This window comes from Aethalodelphis obliquidens, unplaced genomic scaffold (assembly GCF_003676395.1).
Source record: "Aethalodelphis obliquidens isolate GAN/ISIS:26980383/991018 unplaced genomic scaffold, ASM367639v1 scaffold21, whole genome shotgun sequence".
Lineage (NCBI taxonomy): Eukaryota > Metazoa > Chordata > Mammalia > Artiodactyla > Delphinidae > Aethalodelphis > Aethalodelphis obliquidens.
Genome location: NW_020837965.1, coordinates 18,326,174 through 18,342,528, shown reverse-complemented (window position 1 = coordinate 18,342,528; position 16,355 = coordinate 18,326,174). Strand labels below are relative to the sequence as shown.

The following is a 16,355-nucleotide window of genomic DNA, read 5'->3' as shown; positions in this document are numbered from 1 at the left end:
GAAATACAATTTATTCGTACATTTATCTTGTATCCTGCAACCTTTCCATACTCAGCAGTTCTAAATATTTTTCTTTTGTAGATTGCTACATAGATGACAATGTCATCTGACAGAAAAAGGCAGCCTTATTTCTTTCTCTGAAATGTGGATACCTTTCACTTCTTTCTGTTGCCTTTCTGCACTGGTTACAATACCTAGCACAGTGTTGAACAAATGCAGTAAGGAGTGTACACTCTTGGCTTGTTCCTGATACTAGGGGAAAACATTCAGTTTTTCACCTTTAAGTACGATGTTACCTGCAAGTTTTTCACAGAGGAGGTTCCTATCTATTCCTAGTATGATAAAGTTTGGGGGTTTTTCTCCAGGAATGATGTTGGGTTTTGTCAAATGCTTTTCCTAAATCTACTGAGATGATCAGATTTTGTTTTTCGTTTTGTTTTAGTTTGTGGATATGATGACTTATACTGATTAGATTTTGAATTTTAAACCAACCCTAAGTTACTGTGATAAACCCTGATTGGTCATGATGTATTAGCCCTTTTATATTGCTGAATTTGATCTGTTGTTTTTCAAAAGATGTTTGCATCTAAGTTCATAAGGGATAGGCATCTATAGTTTTTTTGTAATGTCTATGTCTTATTTGGGTATCAGGATAATGCTAGCCTCCTAGAATCGCTTGTGAAGTTCTTACTTTATCCTCTATTTTCTGGAAGAATCTGTGTAGAACTGTTATTATTTCATTTACATTTACCTTAATTTTTACCACTTCTGGAGCTCTGCATTTCTTCACGTAAATCCAATTTCCATCTGGTATTATATTACGTCTGCCTTAAAGAACCTCCCTCACCATTTCTTATAGTGTAAGTCTAGTACAATGAATTCTTTCGATTTATTTATCTAAAACCAAAATAGTTTTTTGCCTCCATCCTTGAAAGATATTTTCACTGGGTACAGATTTCTTGTTGACCTTTTTTGCTGTTGTTGCTTTTGCTTGCAGTACTTTTAATACACATTCCACTGCTCCCTGGCCTGCATATTTTCCGACCATAAGGCTGCTTAATTCTCACATTTGTTCCTCTATATTTAACGTTTCTTTTGCCTCTGGCTGTTCCCAAGGCTGTCTCTTATTTTTCATTTTCAGCAGTTTGATCACGACGTGCCTAGGCGGACGGTGTGTGCGTATTTACCTTGCTTGGCGTCCTCTGAGCTTCTGGGGTCTTTGGCTTGTTGTCATTGATTAATCTCAAAAAAGTCTTGGCCACTATTTCTACAAATAGTTCTCTCTTCTCACATTCTGAGACTTTGATTGCACGTGTATTATACCACTTTATACTGTCTCAAAGCCACTGAATGCTCTCTTGTATTTTTTCATTCTTTTTTATCTTTTTGTTTGTTTAGATAACTTCCACCTTCAAGTTCACTGATCCTTTCCCCAGTTGGCCCTGTTGGAGAAACGCTTCATCTCTGATATCATCCTTTTTTTATTTCTAGGATTTTCATTTGATTCTTTTATAGTGCCCAACCCACTGCTGAAATTCCCTGTATGTCCGTGCATGTCACTGTGAGGAAGTGGGCAGTGCTGTGTCCCCTGTTCCCCAGCAGCAATCATCACCATACCTGCATCACCAGAGGAGGTCCTCTCCAGTCTCCTACCCCGGCCAAGGCAAGCAGGCCTGGGGAAAAGAGCTCACAAGTGAGTGCAAAGTTCCCTTGTGTCTGCAGCTCTGAGTTATTCCAAACTGACATGCGAGCCCACAGATCAAACTTTAAAAACTTGTCAAAATTTTAGCTGATTTTTTCTAACAATTCTTTGGGGTGGCCACGTCTTCCTCTTACACTCTTGTCTGAAGTCAGTGTCTCTGTGCCCCATCTTTCCTCAGAGAGCTCTTCTGAATACAGTTCACTTGATTGCTTTGCGACCACTTCTGACGGGCTCAAGAACAGTTATGATGATGTGAATTTTGTGAATATGCCATTGTTGTTAGAATGGGAGTGATGTTTTCTTGCACACATCTATATCCTAAGTAGAAGTGGAACTGATTGCTTTGCTTCTGAGCCTTGAATATTCCTTACTCTCTTATAAGCTTAACCACACATTTAAAAGAATGCTTGTTGGTACTTTATCTAGAGCTTCTAGATGTTCTGATTTGGGAACATATTCTAGGCTATCCGCTTCACCACACTGCCAAAAGCCTAGTTAATCCATACAGTTTTAAATCAAACATTTCAGACCTTTATTACAGTGGAGTATGTGAATATCTTCTTTGTTTTAGAGTCTTGCAAGGATTGTAAATTAAAATATCCATAAATTATCCTTTGTATCATCCAAATGCCTAAAGTCAGAAAACAATATTCAAGTATTTCTGTGATAACGGTGGTCCCGTTATCACAGAAATAAAAGATTTTCTACTTAAGAAATTCAGAAGTTCCAGCTCATTTTTATCTTAGGCAGGATAAAAATAACATGATTGAATGACTAAGAAGCACATGTGAGAACACTGGTCTCCACTAGAATTTAGCTTACTGAAAGGGAATATTTTTAGATCTATTAAGAATATTAGCTTATGTAACTTTTTATAAATGCCCAGAAAAAACTATATTTGCAGCCAGTGTTTCCACTGAATTTACTACTATTGTCTAATAATTAATGATGTTACTCTATTTTGTCCTTAAACACAAATGGATATACATAAAAAGATATAACACAGACATTATTTTCAAAATGCATTGTGATCAATGTATTTTTATTTTTCAGCTGTAAACCATAGAAGAAAGAGTCATTTTATACCATCTGTCCATGCTCTCTAATTCCTTTGGTTAATACTACTTCTTTTTTTCTTAGTGAACTGGAAGAATAAGTTACACAATTTTATGCTTCCTATCCCGCCAAAACTCCTCATAAGGTCAATTCTGACCCTGATGATTTTTCTCCATCAATCTGACATTATAGGAATAACTTCACTTTCTTCTTCACCTTACTTCACATCAGAGTGTCCTTCAATGCTAAGCCTGTCAGTAGAGTCCTACTCTACTGCGGGCCCTTTATGACCTGGAGGGAGTTGGAACATCATGTTCTGGAACATCATGTTCTGCTTATTATGTATAACTGTGTTGCCTTTACAAAATCCTTGTGCTTTTTTCAGAACTTAACTTTTAACTTATCTCAGAAAACATCACCTAGAGTGAGGAAGACAGGTACTTTTATTTTTGAACTGCAAACCAAAGGAAAAAGCAATTTGTATCATCTGTTTGTGCTCTTTAATTCTTTTAGTTAAGACTATTTCTTTTTTCCTTGGTGCACTATAAGAATAAATTATATAATCGTATGCTTCAACAAAATATCATAGTCAAAACACTGAATTTTTTAAGCCTAGATTTTCTCAACTGTCAAATGAGAATAAATACATGGTGTGGAGTTGTTATAAGAGGTTTAAAAGGATGTGTCTAAAGCACTGAGCACAGGGCCTGGCCCACAGGAAGGGTTCCTCACATTATTATTATCGGTTATTCACATATCCGTGCTACTTGAAATAGACCTTAAAAAGTAAGTAAAGCTTTTAGTAACAAATATATTTATTTACATAGTAAAGGCTATCTATAAAGATTTTAAAATAAACTTTTAAAAATCTACCTCTATTCAGTAGATATAAAATGCTCAAATAATCACATTGGGAAAAACATAATAAAAGTTAGGAACTAATGAATATTTTCAGAATCAAAAGATTCGTAGACCACATCTACTGATCTCAAATGATTAAGTTTCATATTGATGAATTATGTCTCTTTTATCCTTTCCCTATTTTATATCTTTCTCCCACTCCTCCCCCCAAAACGGTCTCTCTAGAAACGTAAGTCAGCATTATATCACTCCACTGATATCCTGTTTTTACTTCTCATCCAAAAATGCCATTAGTGGATCAAGTGTCACTGGTCTTTCAGGTAGACACTTATTGTCTCAGAATATCAAGCTCAATCAATGCTCATTTTAAAATTATTTTTGAGTGCCTGTTTTTGCCAAGCACTGTTCTAGATTCTGGGGATACAGTGATAAATCAGACTGACAAGGCTTCTGCCCTTATGGAAGAAAGAGAAAAGAAGGGTAGGTGATGAGGTCAGAAAGCTAGTCAGGGCCATTTTAGGGCATGGTAAGGAGTTTTACTCTATCTGAAATGGGAAGTTACTTGTATTACTTTCCTGTGGTTGGTATAATAAATTAGCACAAACTGAGTGGCTTAGAACAACAGAAATGTATTCTCTCACAGTTCTGGAGGCCATTAGTCCTAAATCAGTATCACTCAGCCAAAATCAAAGTGTTGGCAAGGACACACTCCCTCCAGAGGCACTAGGTAGAATCAGTTACTTGCCTCTTCCAGCTTCTGGTAGTTGCTGGCATTCCTTGGCTGGTGGCCTCATCACAGCAATCTCTGCCTCTGCCTTCACACTGCCTTCTCCTCCATGTCTGGGTCAAATCTCCCTCAGCTTTCCTCTTATAGGGATACATCTGATGGCATTTAGGGCCCACCCAGATAATCCAGGATAATCTCCCTGTCTCAAGATCCTTAACCACATCTACAAAACCTCTTTTTCTAAATAAGGTAACATTTACAGGTTCCAGGGATTAGGACCTGATATCTTTGGGAGGCCACTGTTCTGCCTACCACACCATTTTAGTAGTTTTCATTCAAGAAGAAAAGATATGACTGATCTCTCTGAAAGATCTTTAAGAGATCTCACTGAAGAAAAAAATTAACTATGTGAGATGATGGAGGTATTAATTAATTTGATTGGGGTAAGCATTTCATGATGTATACATATATTAAATCATCACACTGTACGCTTTAAATATATACAATTTTATTCATCTCAGTAATGCGTAAATTGATGCTAAATAAATAAATAAATGAACGATCTCTCTGGCTGAATGGGCTCCAGGGAGCAAAGGGGAAGCAACAGGTCCAGTAAGGAGGCCTCTTGCAATAACCACAAGAGAGATGACTCAGGCTGAGGAACTAAAATTATATATTACATATTTGTTGCAGTCACGATGAGCTAATGAAGAGGTTGTATAGCAGTTAAGAGAGAGGACCCAGGAGTCAGACTCCCTATTCAAACCTAATTATACCACTTGCTAGCACTGTGACTTTGGGCAAGTTACTCACCTAAGCTGCTTCTTCCTCAATCAAGTGACCCTTACAGAACTGCCATGAGCATTCAGAGAGATAAAAATGTGTAAAATGTTTGACAGAGTACAGTGCCTGACACATTGTAAGACCTCAGTAAATGACCTACAGTTATTTTTATCTCTTCCTGACGTTGCACATTTTTTAATAGACAATTTTACGCCTTATTTTGGTTCCCAAAATAAGTGAAAAAACAATAACAGCATTCAATAACTCAACAGGTAGAGACTTTTTTTTTGCACTTCATTTATAAAGGAGTCACTGATATTACATGGTTAATTATATCATTACTATTTCACATTTTATAAAGGACGACAGTATTTTAGAAATTTATCCTGACAAAACAAATTCTTTCATTTCTAGACAACCAGAAGTTCAAGTCAAATCTAACGTCCAATATTAATTCAACTTAATATACTGTGGAAAGAATTCAAACTTAATCAATAAAGACCACAGAAAAAACCTGTTTTCTTTTTCAAAAGATACCCTAGGATTAAATCATATAAAATAGATATAACTACTACAGTTGTTCCTTGAACAATGCAGTTTAGGGGAGTCAACCCACCACGCAGTGGGAAATCAACATATAACTTTACAGTCGGCCCTCCCTCCATATCCCAGGTTCCGTAACCACAGATTTAACCAACTTCTGATCGTGTAGTACAATGGTACATGTGTATTGAAAAAGTCCAAGCACAGATGGGCCCAACCAGTTCAAACCTGCGCTGTTCAAGAGTCAACTGTATATTCAGAAGTGGCTCATATCTAGAATTAGATAGAGAATTTAAATTGGAGGTCAAAATATTTCCTTTCTGGACTCTTATTTAAATTAACCTTGAGATGAGTGATCTAACTGCACTATCCTTTGTCATCCACTTAGATATAACTTAGAAAGTAAACTGAAGAAATACTGTGGGTTAGCTCAGTTCTAATCCTGCCTCTCTTTCTGCCACTTTATTTTTAACCTTAAATTCCTTCATCTCTAAAACAGTGAAAATAGCAACCTATTTTTTAAACCATTTTTCAGTCAATTCATTATTGTAAATATAAAATACAAATAAAAAAACCCCACAGAAACAGAATCAAAAACATCTTGTTTGGTGAATTTTTATAATACATAAGCCCAGAAATATCTCCATCACTTTATCTGATGTTCTTTAAGGTAAAGAGAAGGTACAGCAGGAGTTCTAAAAGCGGCTTATACTACTGTTATAAATATGAAAAGAATCTGGGCAATGATTAACTTCTTACATAAAATAATTATTATTCATGTCTTTAAAGTCTCTAAAAATAAACCATTCACTGAAGGTTAGCACTGGAGCGTATTCAAACTATTTTTCCCCATCGATTTAATAAATTATCAACCAAGACACTCAAAACCAGCAGAACCATACGGAAGCTCAAACCAGAAATAATCTGGAAGTCATCCCTCGCTTTCCACATCTGATCCATTATGTAGTCCATTCTCTCCCAATAAATGCATCTTGGATGTATCCACCACTCTATTGTCCTCATTAGCCGCCCTCATGCTGCAGCTTCCCAACTCCTGCTCCAATCCACCCTCCACACAATTAGCAAATGATCATTGTAGCATGTCCGTGAGATAAGTCACCTCCCTGCTTAAAGTCTTCAGTGGCTCTCCACTGTCCTAGGAAAGAGCAACACTTGCATATGCTCCGTCACTGTCCTCTCTTCAATTCACAACCCACCCCCACCCACTGGACTCCAACCACGCTTACCTCTCGCAGTTCCACCAAACTCTTCCTGCTCTCTCTGCCTGGACCACTCATTCCTGACTACTCAAATGGCTGTTTCCTCCTATCCCTTCAGTTTTCAGTTCCTCAAAGATGTGTCCTTGTCCTTAACCTCCCAAAGCATAGTCAGTGTCCTCCCACTTTCCCAACTCCCCCAATGGCCCCCTTACTTGATCCTGTTCTTTACACTCACTCACTTGTTTAATGTCTGTTTCCCCCTCTGGAAACGTCCTTGGGGGTGAGTTCTCTGTTTTGTTCACCTCTGTTTTCTCAGTGCTTAGAACCTGGCACACGGGAGGTACTCAGTAAATTTTTATGAATGAATGAATGAGAAGGCCGTTATCACTAAATGCTCATTTTGAGACACAAGATTGCTTTTTTTATAAAATTAGCTAAGGAATTATGGCCATGGCAAGAGTGAATAAAGTGGCTATGTGCAATTTTTGTCATACCTTTATCAGTTGGAAGTAACCACTCACAGAAGCAAGGCAGAATAAAAGAAGGTTCTGTGAGTACCAACAAGTCTTAATAGTATCTGAATACTATGATTTTAAATGATTTGCTCATAGGTTTTAGAATTTGATGTGGGATTGCTTAAATGTTTAGCTGCCTACATTTTGTATTAAACCCTCTATAAAAGTCATTATTATTGCCCCCATAAAGAAGTGTTTCCCATTTGCTTAATTCTTCAGCATTTTTACATAAATCAGAATCACACAATTAAATACTCTCCTATGCTTGTTCTTTAATTGTTTTCCATAGTCTTTATGTCTTCCTGACATAGAATCTAATCTGGGGCTGTTTTCTACCTTTTTTAGTACAGGGCAAAATAAATGAGAAACCTACATAAATAGCTGCTACTAAGATTTTCTTAGTATGTATTCATTAGTATACATTTTCTTTACATCCCTTTCTTCAGTTAATCTTCTGCATTATGAATTAAACTTAATAACTTTAAAAGCTTAATAAAATCTTGCCCTCTCTAACTCAGTTATATAGTTTCTGCAGAGACATTTGGTTCTTTGTATAAATATGCTCTATATGTGAGTATATAATATCCTTTATACATTCCCATGAGATCAAGATTTCTCAGGAGTTATTATTTAGTTAACTTTATTGTGAACTCATTAGCAAAGGATTTTTTTCAAAATAAGTTAGAGACCACCTAAAGCTCCCTACTGTCTACCCTTCATCTTTTACTCTTGCTCTATGAAACTTTTAACTTGCAGTACGCGGCCTGGGGTCTGGATTTAGCCTGCTCAACACAGAGTGTACACCGTGCTCAGTATTTTTAGCTTTAAATTTCATTTGCTTATGTACAATAACTCCTTAGTTAAGACGACCTAACCACCTGTTCCCTTCTACTACTGTTTAACTGGTACTCCCAGGTGACATGCTAACAAGCTTAGGTCAGTTAATATCCCTTCAGTTGAATGTGAAATTAAACCTAGACTGTGTAGACTTAATTCCATTGAAATTATGGAATGATTTGGGAAAAACAGAAATGAAAACGCTTCATTCACTTTTGAATCACACGTGATACTAAAATAAACATCTTCTCAATTCACCACTGTAATCAGTAAAAAAAAAAAAAAAAAAAATCCATATCGCCTGCATAGAAATGTGGACATCTTATAAAAATAACGTGGTATATCCCTGATCTACGTCACTGGAAACATGCCATATATGCCTAAAAATAAAACCCAAGGACACACTAATAATTACAGTATTTTAAACACATATAAATTAATTTAAAAATTATAAAAAAGTTAAAACAAACAGAAAGCCAAAGCAAAGTCTACAAAACTCACTATTAGCAAACAGAATCCCCGTTAGTAGGTAACCTCCCTGACCCCATTAGTATTGTAAGCTCCCTGAAGACACAAAGACATCATCTGTTCTGTTCATTCAAGTTCTAATAAAGAACAGCACTTTGCATATGGTACAAATAAATAATAAATAGCATGTATTTAATATTATATATTAATAATGAGTAAATATTAAATAGTCAGAGAAAAGAAAGTTCTAGTAGATCAAATATTTTGTTTATGGCAGGAAAACTAATTCTGAAGGAATTTAGGAAGCAATTAAATATAAAACTAAAACTGCAATGGCCACAATTCAATCTTTAGCAGGCACCACGGTGATTATTAGGACTATCAGTTAAACTATATTATAAATGTTCTAGAAATACTATTAATATGTATTTAAGTCAACAGAATACCAAATAAGATAGCTATGATTTTATAAGACTAAGATTTTTTTTGAGCTACTGAAAACATTATAATGTCTCTACTGAGAAAATGATTAACGAAATCTTTACAGTTTAAGATCTAGATTTCTCCATTTCCATCAGCTAATTTCCTTAAATATTTTCAACATAATTCAAAATGTTTATCATAATACTTCCTCCACTCAAGGATTAGGTACAAAAGATCAGCCATCAAAAGCTCTGAAAATTTCTCCTGACAATGACAACGTACTACTGGGAAAAAAACGGTGAATTCAAATCTTATTTCACAGCAACTTACTCTGACTTTTGGCAAGATTCTCCGAAGTGTCTCAGCAGGGTTCTGTCGCATCAGAAATGGAAGATTTGCAATCACGCTTGTTCCCTGGATATCTTGACCAGCACTTACAAAGAAAACACAAATTTAAAATTTGTAACTATAAATTTGTAATTATAATTTACATTACAAAAAGCAGGGATTAACTTCAAAACAACTGCTTTTTAATAACGAACACTCAGACTTCTGACAGTTTTAAACTTTAAACACATCACCTAGATATACAAATAAAGCCAGAACTGAAATTTCTGGCTTTTTAAGTCAATCTTATAACAAAGGCATGAAGATATTAATTATGCTTATGCTAAAACAAGATTCTCTATCTACACACACATCTTGCCGAAGTCTAAAGATTTTGAGACCATTATTAGTTACTTTAAAATTCTACCTTATTTTTTCCTGTGACCTGCCAGTTTGCTATACTTTATAAAAATATAAATGATAAGTTTCATTATGGTAAAATATTAATAATCATAACAACAGCAGGGACCGCAACAAAATCAACTACAGCAGAATCACACAACTTTCTTCTAGGACAATGAAACTACCTATTGCACTAGATTGAGTTGCCAGAAACTTAATGATATAGTCTATATTCTTAAAAGTCAGTAGGGTATATTTATATGGTCCCTTTTTGACAGAATATTCATTAGGTCACTAAGGTTTTACCAAAATAATCTGTGATACTCTAGTGGCCTAAATACCTCAGAAAAAGTGTTCTGATTCTTCCAAAAAACCACTTCCATGCAAACAAATTATTTGTTTTTAAAACATAAGCTAACCAACGTAAGTGGTGCAAGTACTTGAAATATATATAAAAGATGCTAGTAAATGTGGCACCACCTCAGAGGGGAATTCCACCTACCCTTAACTGATACCAATTTAAATGTTAATTACTGATGCCGTAATATTTATTTACCTTAACTAAAATTATTTTTACTTAACTCTTCAAATGGAATTATTTATTATAGGTATATAAGACCTTAACATGGTTTTTTAAAGGATTTTTAAAGTATTATATTTACCTGCTTCAGAGTTTTATAAGTTCTGTTAATAAGCAGCATGTTCTGATTAAATGAAGCTGCCCTGCTGTGAAAAAAGGCTTTTTCCCTGCTGCAGTATGGTAGGCTGTGAAATACAGGTCAGCACAATCATTCCACTATTCTCATCGCTCTCTAAGTGAATACTTTAAAAGACAAAATCAAGAAGGAAAAGAGAAGGGAGGGAAACAGGAGACCCATGCCAAGGTGAGGAGAAGATCAAAAGAGGGAAATTAAAACTGCATATAAGGTACTACTTGTAGTGGATTGAATGGTGGCCCCCCCCCAAAAAAATGGCTACACCCTAATCCTGGAAATTGTGAATGTTATCTTAATTTGAAAAAGGATCTTAAAGAGAAATGTAAATCAAAACTAGAATGAGGCATCACCTCACACTGTTAGAACGGACATCATCAGAACATCTACACACAGTAAATGCTGGAGAGGGTGTGGAGAAAAGGGAACCCTCTTGCACTGTTAGTGGGAATGTAAATTGATACTGGGCACATACCCAGAGAAAACCACAATTCAAAAAGACACATGCACCCCAATGTTCGCTGCAGCACTATTTACAATAGCCAGGACATGGAAGCAACCTAAAATGCCCATCGACAGATGAATGGATAAAGAAGATGTGGCACATATATACAATGGAATATTACTCAGCCATTAAAAGTAACAAAATTGGGTCATTTGTAGAGGTGTAGATGGACCTAGAGACTGTCATACAGAGTGAAGGAAGTCAGAAAGAGAAAAACAAATATCGTATATTAACGCATATATGTGGAACCTAGAAAAATGGTACAGATGAACCAGTTTGCAAGGCAGAAATAGAGACACAGATGTAGAGAACAAATGTATGGACACCAAGGGGGGAAAGCGGCAGGGGGGTGGGGTGGTGGTGTGATGAATTGGGAGATTGGGATTGATATGTGTACGCTAATATGTATAAAATGGATGACTAATAAGAACCTGCTGTATAAAAAAATAATAAAATTTTTTTAAAAAAGGATCTTGAGATAAAGAGATCATCATGGATTATCCCAGTAGGCTATAAACCCAATAACAAGTGCCCTTAAAAGAGACATTCGGGGGAAAAGACAGAACAGGAGGCAATTTGACCACAAAGCAGAGACTGGAGTGATGCTGCCACAGCCAGAGAATGCTGACAACCACCAGAAGCTGAAAGAGACAAACAGATTCTCCCCTAGAGCCCTGCTGATGCCTTGATTTCGACTCAGTGGGTACTGATTTCAGACTTTTGACTTCCAGAACTGTGACAGGATACATTTCTGTTGTTTTAAGCCATCCAGTTTGTGGTAATTTACTGCAGCATCACAGGAAACAAATACACTACTAAAGAACTAAAAGAGAAGAGAAATATCTGAAAAAATAATGTTTCATATGACAATGACTGGCCCAAAGTAGAGGTTTAGTAAATGTCTCTTAAAAGGATGGATGAATGGATAGCTCACTGCATGAACTGATGTCAGGAATATTTAATATGAATTCAGTGAATTTCATTCACCGAATTTTTTATTCACTAACTTCGCAATTAGTTAAAAAATATGATCACTAATACCTCATAGATGTGAAGACAAAATATTTCATGGGAAAAAAAGCAGAAAACAAAAAATTAAATGGCAGATTTAAGACCCTAAATATCAACAGTTACATTAAAGTTAAAAATCTAACTACATCAATTAAAAGACAGGGACTGGCAGAGTGGATTAAAGAATATTACTCAACTGAATGCAGCCATAAGAAACTAATTTCAAATACAACAGTATCAGCAGGTTGAAAGTAAAGGACAGAAAATGATATATCACAGAAATACAAATCAAAAGAAAGCAGCTGTGACCATATTAGTGTCAGATAAAGTGGACCTCATTGTAAAGAAAATCACCAGAGACAGACAAGGACATTATATAATGATAAAAGAGGAAGTCCACCGAGAAGACATAGCAATTCTGAATGTGTATATACCAAATACAGCTGCAAAAAACAAAAACAAAAAAAACCTGACAGTACTAAAAGGAGAAGTTGTCTAGACAAATACACAGGTAGGTGGAGACTTCCACACCCCTCTCTCAACAACGGATGGAAGTAGACAGAAAATCAAGGATAGAGAACTCAACAACACCATCAACCAATAATATCTAATTAACATTTATAGAATACTCCATCCAACAACAGTAGAATACACATTCTTCTCAAGTTCCCAAAGAATATATACCATGAAAAACCACATCCTGGGCCATAAAAAAGTCCTCAACAAATCATACAAAGAGTTTTCTCTGACCACAGTGGAATCAAACTAGCAATCAATAATAAAAAGATAACAGAAAGCTCTCTAAATTCTTGGAAATGAAATAACATACTTCTACATAATAAATGGGTCAAAGAGGAACATTTTTTAAAATACATTGAATTGAGTGAAAATGAAGCACAAAATTATAAAACTTTCTGGAACACAGCTGAAGCATTTCAGAGAGAGAAATTTATAACAATAAATGCATACATTTATGAAAGGGAAGAGGAAAAAATCTCAAATCATTAATTTAACTTTCCACCTCGAGAGCTAGAAGAACAAATTAGTCACAATGCAAGCAGAGGAAGGAGATAATAAAGAGCAGAAATTAATGAAATAAAAACAATAGAAAAAAATAAATGAAACAAACACCCGGTTCTTTTAAAGGATCAATAAAATTGACTAACTTTTAGCAAGACTGACAGAGTAAAAGTGAGAGAAGACACAAATTACCAATATTAGGATTGAAACAGGAGATATCACTATAGCCCCTGCAGACATCAAAAGGATAATAAGAGAATGCTGTGAATAATTCTACACACATAAAATTGAAAACGTAGACAAAATGGACCAATTCCTCAAAAAACACAAACTGCCACAACTCACCCTCTACGAAATACATCATTTGAAAAATCCTACAATTATTAAGGAAACTGAATTCAAATCCTACAATTATTAAGGAACTGAAAACAATCTCAAGGCCCAGATAGTTTCACTGAAGAATTCTACCAAACATGTAACGAAGAGTTAACACCATGCTACACAATCTCTTCCAGAAAACAGAAGAGAACACTTTCTAAATCACTTATGAAGCTATTATTACATTGATAACAAAACCTGGAAAGATTGTAAAATATACATATATATGTACATAGTAAAAAATATATATATATATACACATATATACATGCACATATACGTGTGTATATGTGTGTATATACACAAACAACACACACACACACAACAATATCCCTCATGAATATATATGCAAAAATTCTTAACAGGGACTCCCCTGGCAGTCCAGTGGTTAGAACTTCACGCTTCCACTGCAGGGGGCGCAGGTTCAATTCACGGTCAGGGAACTAAGATCCCACAAGCCACGTGGCCAAAAATAAATAAATAAATGTTCAATATCAAGGAAAAAAAAAACACAATCAAAAAATGGGCAGAAGACCTAAATAGACATTTCTCCAAAGAAGATATACAGATTGCCAACAAACACATGAAAGAATGCTCAACATCTGTAATCATTAGAGAAATGCAAATCAAAACTACAATGAGCTGTCATCTCACACTGGTCAGAATGGCCATCATCAAAAAATCTACAAACAATAAATGCTGGAGAGGGTGTGGAGAAAAGGGAACCCTCTTGCACTGTTAGTGGGAATGTAAATTGATACAGCCACTATGGAGAACAGTATGGAGGTTCCTTAAAAAACTAAAAAAGAACTACCATACAACCCAGCAATTCCACTACTGGGCATATACCCTGAGAAAACCATAATTCAAAAAGAGTCATGTACCACAACGTTCACTGCAGCTCTATTTACAATAGCCAGGACATGGAAGCAACCTAAGTGTCCATCAATCGGATGAATGGATAAAGAAGATGTGGAACATATATACAATGGAATATTACTCAGTCATAAAAAGAAATGAAATTGAGTTATTTGTAGTGAGGTGGATGGACCTAGAGTCTGTCATATAGAGTGAAGTAAGTCAGAAAGAGATAGACAAATACCATATGCTAACACATATATATGGAATCTAAAGAAAATAATGGTTATGAAGAACCTAGGGGCAGGACAGGAATAAAAACGCAGATGTAGAGAATGGACTTGAGGACACGGGGAGGGGGAAGGGTAAGCTGAGACAAAGTGAGAGAGTGGCATGGACTTATATATACTACCAAATGTAAAACAGATAGCTAGTGGGAAGCAGCCGCATAGCACAGGGAGATCAGCTCGGTGCTTTGTGACCACCTAGAGGGGTGGGATAGGGAGGGTGGGAGGGAGATGCAAGAGGGAGGAGTATGGGGATATATGTATATGTATAGCTGATTCACTTTGTTATACAGCAGAAACTAACACACCATTGTAAAGCAATTATACTCCAATAAAGATGTTAAAAAAAAAAAATGGGCAGAAGACCTAAATAGACATTTCTCTAAAGAAGACATACAGATGGCCAAGAGGCACATGAAAAGATGCTCAACATCACTAATTATTAGAAAAATGCAAATCAAAACTACAATGAGGTATCACCTCACACCAGTTAGAAGGGGCATCATCAGAAAATCTACAAATGACAAATGCTGGAGAGGGTGTGGAGAAAAGGGAACCCTCTTGCGCTGTTGGTGGAAATGTAAATTGATGCAGCCATTATGGAGAACAGTATGGAGGTTCCTCAAAAAACTAAAAATCGAATTACCATATGACCCAGCAATCCCACTACTGGGCATATACCCAGAGAAAACCATAATTCAAAAAGACACATGCGCTCCAATGTTCACTGCAGCACTATTTATAATAGCCAGGTCATGGAAGCAACCTAAATGTCCATCAACAGACAAATGGATAAAGAAGATATGGTACATATATACAATGGAATATTACTCAGCCATAAGAAGGAATGAAATTGGGTCCTTTGTAGAGACTTGGATGGACCTACTCTGTCACACAGAGTGAAGTAAGTCAGAAAGAGAAAAACAAATATCGTATATTAACGCATATATGTGGATTCTAGAAAAATGGTGCAGATGAATCGGTTTGCAAGGCAGAAACAGACACAGATGTAGAGAACAAATCTATGGACACCAAGGGCAGAAGCGGGGGGTGGGATGAATTGGGAGTTGGGACTGACATGTATACACTAATATGTATAAAATAAATAACTAATGAGAACCTGCCATATAGCACAGGGAACTCCACTTCACTGTACAGTAGAAACACAATATTGTAAAACAACTATACCCCAATAAAAAATTAATTAATTTTTAAAAAAAGAACTGTTTTCCCAGTCTCTGCATGTATGGAGGATGGAAGCCCGGCTGTGTGCGGCAAGGAGCGGCCCTGGGAGGCTTCAAAAAAAAAATCCTTAACAGAATATTAGCAAATAAAATATAGTAATATGTTAAAGGAAGAATTATACACCATGATCAAATGAGATTTACTCCAGGGATGCAAGGCTAGTTCGATACTCAAAATCAGTGTAATCCATCATATTACCAGGTTAAAGAAGAAAAACATCACATGATCGTATCAATGCAGAAAAACATTTGACAAAATTCAACACATGAACACTGAAATTACAAATACAATATCATTTACAATCACTCAAAAAACGAAATACTAACAAAATTACAGGACTCATATGCTGAAAACACAATGTTAATGAAAGAAATCAAAGGAGACATAATTAATTAGAAAAACCTACTACGCTCATAGATTGGGAAATCCAGCATAATAAAGATGTCAATTCTCCCAAATTGGTGTACAGGTTTA

At 35.8% G+C, this 16,355-nt stretch overlaps 1 protein-coding gene across 3 annotated transcripts in view; it reads right to left on the bottom strand.

Annotated features, from left to right (window-relative positions):
* The window catches only part of PPP4R4 (protein phosphatase 4 regulatory subunit 4), a 120,608-nt gene that overhangs the window by 69,033 nt on the left and 35,220 nt on the right, over positions 1-16,355 (bottom strand). For all 3 annotated transcript variants that reach the window (XM_027120456.1, XM_027120455.1, XM_027120454.1), the window contains exon 3: positions 9,466-9,568. Coding sequence is in view for 1 of the 3 variants with exons in the window: in XM_027120454.1 (XP_026976255.1) it covers positions 9,466-9,568 (103 nt within the window). In the remaining 2 variants the exon portion in view is untranslated. The remainder of the gene's footprint in view (positions 1-9,465; positions 9,569-16,355) is intronic.